At 40.2% G+C, this 8,398-nt stretch overlaps 1 protein-coding gene across 1 annotated transcript; it reads left to right on the top strand.

The window, feature by feature from the left end:
* Positions 1-6,190: 6,190 nt before the first annotated feature.
* Positions 6,191-8,000, top strand: LOC148028971 (uncharacterized). Its single transcript, XM_087687765.1, has 2 exons — positions 6,191-6,570; positions 7,604-8,000. Exons 1-2 carry the CDS (start codon positions 6,245-6,247, stop codon positions 7,806-7,808), a joined length of 531 nt encoding a protein of 176 aa, XP_087543891.1. The 5' UTR covers positions 6,191-6,244; the 3' UTR covers positions 7,809-8,000.
* Positions 8,001-8,398: the final 398 nt, after the last annotated feature.

Raw genomic sequence — 8,398 nt, 5'->3', positions numbered from 1 at the left:
CATGTTTCGAGATAATGAGTGTACTAAGAAAATTTTGTTCATCACATTCATCTTAGGTGATCAATTAAAATTGCACTTAGAAGCAGTTAAATTGCACATAAATTGCATGGAAATTTCATGCTAATATATATATGAAAAGTTTTGAGAGTATGCATTAAACTACAATTAAGCCAAATAGATTTTATACATCCACATCTGTTTGCTTGGTTGAAATAATAGGAAATCCTATTACATCTCACAAAACATAGATTGAACTTGTGATAGAATACATAGGGTTTCATTGTAGGGAAGCCAATGTCCCAAACTGCAATCAACATTGCAAGGATACTCCTTCATTCAAAAGAATGAGGAAATTAAATTAGGTTATCTTTGGAAATCTCGGACAATAACGAGAATAAAGCCGAGACTAGATGCTATCACATTAAATCAGAAATTCCTTCGACAGAGAGAACAAAGATTTGTCTAGTACATATTGTGCACTTCTGCTTGTATTTGTACTTAGGAACACTTGTTTGGAAAATGAGTCATCTACAAAGGAATGTATAAGAAGAAGATATTTCAAATTGGATTTAGGTTAAAACACTTGGGAAAGGCATGTTGAGCATCCCCAGCTAGCTGCCAACCCTATCCAAGGGGGTTTTTGGTAGCCATGTCGAGAATGTGGACCGAACTCGTTGTGAGAGGTCTCTCCATAGAAATGTCTATTTGTAGGAGGATGCTCGGGTGCCAAGGGGGGCTCTGGCTATAAATCCCCTGCCTCTGGGTCCTACTCAGATGGTCTACATGACTTGGGAAGGAATCTTGAGGCACTGTTACTAGTGCAAGGGTGGACACTTGGAGGAAAATAAGACGCATCCTTACAGATTGCAGGAATTGTCCCATGGACAAGATTTGTATCTCAGTTGAAATTTTAATATAAAGTTTACTTTCAAGGAATTTGTCTGATCTATTTTTGTGTCAATGCATAAAATTACGTAAAGGAACATGTGACTAACCAGTTAATTAAGGAAGCTGCTTGCATGTGTTACCACTAATGTGCACTTAGGTAAGTAGGAAACTAAAGCTATCAAGGAAAGCGGGTGGGCGAAACCACCAACGCGTCCATCCTACGGCAGGGTGGTCCCAGAGAATTGGGATGCATCCCTCTCATGTTCCATTCTCTTTGAACCAAGTGCAATATGAGTCCACCTCGGTTTAGATACTTTGCACAAAGTAGATTTTGTCGGAAGAGCGATGCTAGAAGGCTATATAATGACTTGATCATTAGAAACCCACGAAGATTCAAGTCAATCCTGACAAGGTTAACCGATATGTTTCATTGCGGAGTAGACTCGGGAGTTGCTAACCGACAAACCCTATGACATTTCGTGGGAGCGCAAGGCAACATCTTTTAGATCAAACTCCTGATGGATGACTAAAACGTGTCGTGACCTAGGCACATTACACCATGTTTGTAAGAGAAGCCCCTAGATTGAGGTTGCTAAATACTAGACTTGCTAGAGCTCTAGAAGAAGTGTAGCTTGTTGCTCATAGGATTTGGAGTAGTCTTTATGAAGAGACGTGATTAGGTTCCAAGCCAAGCATAGGCTCTAATGGTTAGAGTTACTACTTTTTCCTGTGACTCATGACCTAGCTATAAATGTTTCATTTTTTTGCACTTGTGTGTTAACATTTTTTGGGTGTGAAGATGACATAGCACGTGGTGAGAGGCAAAGATTTGGCTACCACCGCTAGGTTTGGGTGGAGGCAATTAAGTTACCCAAAAGGGATGAGCTTCATAAAATACATAAATAAGCCCATTATTTTCTTAGTTGCAATACCTTAAGTGCAAAGCCTCAATAGGGAGGTGAACAAATACTTTTTGAAATCTATTTGGGAGAGGAGAGTAGAGCTACTCTTCTACATGCATGATCTTCTATATTTTAATAGCAATGGCCTGCAATATGACCCACAAGTTAAAGTTCCCCCCCTTAACATGAGATGAGTATGAATTTAGCTCCAAGAGGGGTCATTTGCATATCTCAAAGTCTTACATTTCCTAGACCCCTTGATCATTTGCACCTCAATCCTAGGCACATCAAATTGGAGACCTAACATGAGAAGAGTTTAATTTTATATGCACAATACTTATCTTCTCACTCTTCGCTCTAGCTTCCTTACAAGGTAAAAAAGGTTAGATGCTTAGAGAGCTAGGCATACATACATGCATATCTCAACCATAGTAAGAGTCCTTGCTCAATGGGTTGTAGAGGTTTGTAATATCCCCATTACTTAGTTGATTTTAATGTGCGTATACATTCCAAAGAAAATTGATTTATGTTGCACATTTAAAAAAAAAAACTAGTTCTAATTATGAAACTTACTCTCATTATGAAGATAATCATTCTTATCAATAAGCTATTATATGCCAGTTCATTTAGAAAGACTTGGGAGACCCTCCCAAGACTAGCTTATTAAAACTATGTTTGTAGTATAGAACAACAAAAAAAACTAGCCTAGTGGATAGTCACTTGGCAACTAAGTGCACTTGGGTGATGACACTGCCGGGATGGGTGACCTCCCTGGAAGTTTTTCTTACAAGCTAGTGAGAGCTTCTCGTGCACAGCCAATGGCGCCAACGAAGCCTTTGTAGCCCATTGCTAAGTATACCAAGGCCAAGATGCTAAGGTCTATGCCTTGGTTGCCGCCTTAAGTTGTGAGCCTTGGAGTGACGGCCGCCTGACGATGTGCGACGCGGTGCTCACCCATAGATTCGTAAATTTTTATCTTCGCGCTACAAAAATGGAGATTTCTATCTGACAGCATCAATGATGCCATCAAAAGTGCTAAAAGAAAGCATTCTCTCTTTGTCATCAATGATGTCATCGAAAAACGCTAAAAAAGCAAGTGTCCTCTCTTTTACCCCCTTGCAAAACTATAAATTGAGGGCTTGGGGATGACCACGGAGAGGGACAAGAGCAATCTTGACAAGGACGAGACACTGACGAGAAGGAGAAGACTCTATTCCATGAGACGAAGATACATCATTCTATTCAACCCAAGGAAGGGGATACGATGAAGGTCTCTCATCCTCTTCTGCTCTAATTTGAGAAGAGAAGACACTAAAGAACTTTATCATATTCTATCAATCCGGTTAAAAGTCATACCTCTACTCTTGTCCCTATTTCTTCTACTAGAGAGAGAAAAGTATTGCTCTCCGTGAGGCAAGAAGAACCATCTGCAAGGCCTACATCATTGAATTCCACAATAACCATCATCATCATCGAGGGTCTTACACCCTTGCCAACCGGTATTACTGCTGTGTTTTTCTTCTTCTACAAATTATATTTCCATCATGGCCCCGAAGAAAAAGAATTCAAAAGTAGAAATCGCGAATGACCCTACTAATGTGGAAGCAACAGTTGGAGTTGCGAGCACGGGAATTAGTAATGGCGGAGTCATAGGTGCGGATAACAACCCTTTACCAATCGCGATACCATAGGTTTTTCTAAAAATTTCTATCTAAATTCGATAGAAATAAGATAAGTCTCTTAAGAAATAATGTGATCTTAGAGTATTCACTTGATAAATTGTTAGAATATCTTATAGGCTAGAAACTGTTAGGGGAACTATGAAAACCTAGAACTCAAGAGAAATCATGAGGAATTTTAATGTTAATCCCATAGAAAAGAAGACTAGTGAATTCAAGACGAATTTACTAAGAATGAAACCCTGAAGAAACTAGCCAAGGATATAGTTTTAATCTAGAAACTATGATAGAAGATTTTAAAAACTAGAAATAACTCTAAGTTAAAGAAATAGACTTAAGGCTAAGAAACTTGGTTACAAGAATAAACCTTAAACTGGGAAGTTAGAGACCCCAAAATCTAGATACCCTTAGTTAAATTCCAAGGGAAAGAGTTCATTATGTGAAATTCAAGTGTCGATTGCTACTAGATTAATCATCACTTGAAAGTTGCATGATTGATCGAAGTCGTAATAGCTTGAAGTCATCAATCTTGTTTGTGATTTTCTAGATTAGATTATGATTAAATTAAGTATTGGAATAGATATAAATTGAGAAGCCCTATACCTCCCCCAAGGATAGATGCTAGATCCACATACCAAGAGGGGATGTTTTTACTGCCATGGAAGCATGGACCGGCTCCGATGGTGAGAGGTCTCCCATCAAGGATCGTATTAAGTAGGAAGTGGATAGGGGGGCTTTGGCTAGTAAATCCTTTATGCACATAGGAACTACTTGGTCCCCTGTATGGCCCAAGTTCTACTTAGGACACCTAAAAATGCTAGCTATAGGTGGATTTGATCTTGGTGATGTGCATATGCGCCGGATGAGGTAGCACGTGAAATTGTAAAATTTCTCTTGTATGGGTGGGAGAACACACATTATGGAACATAATCAATGATTTGTTTTATTTTGATTGTATGTCCGTGAGTAAATTACACAAAGGAATAACTGTGCATAAAAGGATTCTTTTTAATTAATGAAGCTATTTTTATATGTTTCATGTAACGTAGTAGGTAATTAGATAAGTAAGAACTTCCATAGAGGGAAGTGGGTAGATGGATTCTTGACGAATCCAGCCTTATGGCAAGGTGGTCTCGGTTAGCGGAGAGGTTTCCCCAAAAACGAATGCTACGAAGAAACTCTAGGAAGGGCCGATTCATTGACTTACTTAAGGTTTAGTCTTAGAACTAAACTGTAAATTGTCTTAGGGGAAAGGTACAATAGATGTACTAGAGCATTGTTAGGGATTTCATAAATCCTTAGTCTACTACTCAAAAAAAGCGTTGTACTCCATGAACCAAGGGTAATGGCAGTCGCTCCTTTCGGACAAGAAGCCTCTCGAAGGACACCCTTGGATGTGAGCTAGTTGTTGATAGGTGATTGTTAGGTCAATTATGAACCTTTAGGTCGGTCCTCCGTGGGTAACAACAGGACGCTTCCCTTGCAAGGTAGACCTAGGGTTAACTAGCCGGGACAAAATTCAATCATTCTGGTTAGAGTATGGATGGCGACGGTTGGAAGGTAAACTTTGGGCAACTACTAAAACATTATCCGTCATGTAATCAAGGTGGGTACACTACAAGGTTATAGGGGATTACTTCTCTCACTAGTTTCTAGTGGCACTTCCATTAGACTCAAAGCTAATAGAGAAGGATGCAAACTTAAATCTTTGTCAACTCCTACTAATTCTTACAACATTGCAAGATTTTCAAATATGTGAGGTATAAAGGTAAGGAACATACCTTAATTGACCATGTATAATATTTCTTTTCTAATGACCATCCCGTAACTTCAAGCCTTCTTTTACACTCCACTTGCGATTTCTCCACAAGGGTCTAACAACTTTAGAGTCACTAAACTATTAATATGGAGCATTGGCAACCAACTTGCAACTACTTTGTGTGGCAAAATGTCATGTAAAGAGGCAAATATGGAGGCACATATGCATTATAAAATCTGGAACCCTACCCAATTTTGCCTATTTAAACACCCAATTGAGTTTGAAGTGAAGGCTAATAAAGATTAAAAAAAAGTTGAGACCTGATGAGAGTGCTTGGTTTAAACATGGCACAACATTGGCTTACGAATTGGTTTGTTAAGTTTTGTGAAAGAGAAACTTATTTTCTATTTCCAAAATAATCAACATCGAATGACCTCAAAACTTTGTGGTACCTAGAGACGTTTTCGCAGCACAACTTTGGCAAAAAGGAGGCTAACAAAGTAAGCTAATCAATGCGCAGTGTGAAGTGGTACTTATGCCAACAAAGCTACGGGAGGAAAGGATGGTACTTACAACACGATATCATTGGCTTCTCTACCCTAGCTAAGATAAAATGATGGAAATGTAAATTGGTGCTTACACCAAAATGAATGTGAAGTGGTTCTTATGCCAACAAAGCTCCATGAGGAAAGGAGATGGTACTTACGGCACGATATCATTGGCCTCTTTACCCTAGCTAAGATAATGATGGAAATGCACATTGGTGCTTACACCACAATGAGGTAACTAGCCAAGCTTCGCGTATGACCTCAATCTTTATTAAACTTGTTGTTAAAGCTCATGACTGCAAGCACGGGTGTGTGCATTTGAATTAGTAGCTCCTATAAAAAAATCAAGATGTCCTCTTCCTAAATACTTTGGCATTAAAGAAAAAGTTTAATAAAAATTGGAATACACCACAAGAAAGAAGAACATTGGATGAGATGATATGTGAAGATACCTTGCAGTGAGAAGGGATGGGAAGCCTGAGCTTCTGCACAGTCCCATGGGCCACTCAAACCCAAAGAACAACTTCTTCGTTACCAATACTACAATCATCACCACCACCACCATCATCGTCGTCGTCTTGTTTTTCTTTCTACAGGTCGATCCCTGAAGCATTGCGAGTCTCATCATCCGTTCCTTCCCCTGGTCGCCTGCGCCCGCGTCCTGTCCTTATCGTACGAGCCATGGGCAAGGATACCCAAACAGGTCCCCTCGTAGAAGAGAAGCTCGGCGTCCGCATTGAGCGAAACCCGCCGGAGTCACGTCTCGCAGAGCTTGGAGTGCGGTCCTGGCCCAAGTAAGAACAGTTTTCCTTTTTCCCCTATCAGGAGCAAGCTCGACAATGAAAGCTATTTTCAATAACAGTTTTCTTATTTAGGGATTTTTGACTGTTTAATAAGCTTTCTGGGTGTACTTGCCTGCCATGACACCCTCGTGCACTCATATGCTTTGAGCAATTCTTACTTGTTAGTGGTTTTTAACCTTTCTGGGTGTACTTGCCGGCCATGACACAAGCACTCATGTGCTTAGATGCAATTCTTACTTGTTAGTGGCTTTTAATCTTCGTGGGTGTACTTGCTTGCCATGACATCCTCATGCAATCTGCTTAGAGCAATTCTTACTATGTCAGGTGGGAGATCTGCCTTGTAGATGGTCTGTGGATTTGTGCACATGCCGTGATTTAAGGAGTTTCTGTGTTCTGTCCTGCTGAGGATTCATCGGTGCAAACATGTTGTGGACCTGCGAGAGGTTTGTTTAATGAATTATGCACATCACACAGATCCTTGTCTTGCTGGGACCATCATGAGCATCAGTGCACTCTCCTGCAGTGGAACCATCATGCAGATATGTGCTACAGAAGCCCCCAACTTACTAGCACGTATGAGGTTGGTGATTGGCATGCTGACAATCGACAGCAAGACAGTTGCTTGATATGTTTCATCATGTTGTTCCTTATCTTACTCTGACCAGCATGAGTTGCTGTGCACTGTCTGCTGGGAATCATCATGCAGATATTTGCAGTAGAAAACCCCAAGTTGCTACCACATGTCAGGTCAGAGATCACTGTGTGAGTTGTCTGTACAAGAGGGTTGTTTGATGCATAGTTCATGTGAGATGGCTAATTCTGTGGACTCTCTTATCTCTCTGTTACCTCATGAGTTGCAGTGGAGCATCCTGCTGAGGGATGGAAATGACCATTTCTCCAAGGCTTATTATTTTTCTGTGACCATCATGGAACTGTAGCATAAGTGTGTTACATACCATCATACTGTACTTGTTTTTTTGCTAAATACTGCTACAAAAATCATCAATCTCATCTGCCTGTGCAGGTGGGGCTGTCCTCCTAGCAAGTTCCCTTGGACTTATTCAGGCACAGAAACATGCTATCTTCTGAAAGGGAAGGTGAAAGTTTATGCAGAAGGATCCACTGAGTATGTGGAAATTGGTGGTGGTGATTTGGTGGTCTTTCCGAATGGAATGAGCTGTACTTGGGAGGTGTTTGAAGCTGTGGACAAACATTACTCTTTCTCCTAGCATGCTTTGCATTGGTAAATATCATGACAGACTTCTTGCTACTCATGAGGGCTGAAAAGATGTGATAAAGGGGATTGCCCTTTCCCTTGTGCTGTTTACGGCTTCTGTATGGAAAATTTGTAAGTTTGTAGGATGGTTTATTCTGGCATAGTGCAATGAGATATGAAGATATGTTCAGTTTTTATCTCTAAATTAGAAATGCACATCTGAGGATTTAAGATGTTCAAAATAAACTTCATACATTGGGAAAAACGTTCAAAAAAGTCGAAGATACAAGGACATTTGACCAAGCCTGCTGACAAGAAAAGTGGGATAAGGTTTCTACCATATAAATATCTTTATGCAAAACTATTGTAATTCTGGTGTTTAACAAGATAAAGCTGGTCAGGCACCAACATGGGCACTTCCACAGGTGCCTTTTTTATGGGCACATCTATTCGGGTGGCGGGTGACCATATTTTCCAGTACCATTTAATCATAGGACAATGCACAAAACTGCTGATGTTAGAATGGTGGGCCAGCTTGTATCCATTGGTCTTGGGCAGCCAAATCATATTCTAGCCCTTTTTTGTGATTGATTGGTGGAATTC

Source organism: Lygodium microphyllum, chromosome 11 (assembly GCF_053477565.2).
Source record: "Lygodium microphyllum isolate KBCC chromosome 11, Lygodium_microphyllum_v1.1.10, whole genome shotgun sequence".
In the NCBI taxonomy this organism is placed as follows: Eukaryota; Viridiplantae; Streptophyta; class Polypodiopsida; order Schizaeales; family Lygodiaceae; genus Lygodium; species Lygodium microphyllum.
This window is presented reverse-complemented; position numbering and strand designations above follow the sequence as displayed.

Excerpts from the sequence above, each read along its gene's own strand:
- LOC148028971 (XM_087687765.1), top strand. The coding sequence starts at position 6,245 with ATGGGAAGCCTGAGCTTCTGCACAGTCCCATGGGCCACTCAAACCCAA. Across the intron at positions 6,571-7,603 it reads GGAGTGCGGTCCTGGCCCAA|GTGGGGCTGTCCTCCTAGCA; the intron begins GTAAGAACAGTT and ends CTGCCTGTGCAG.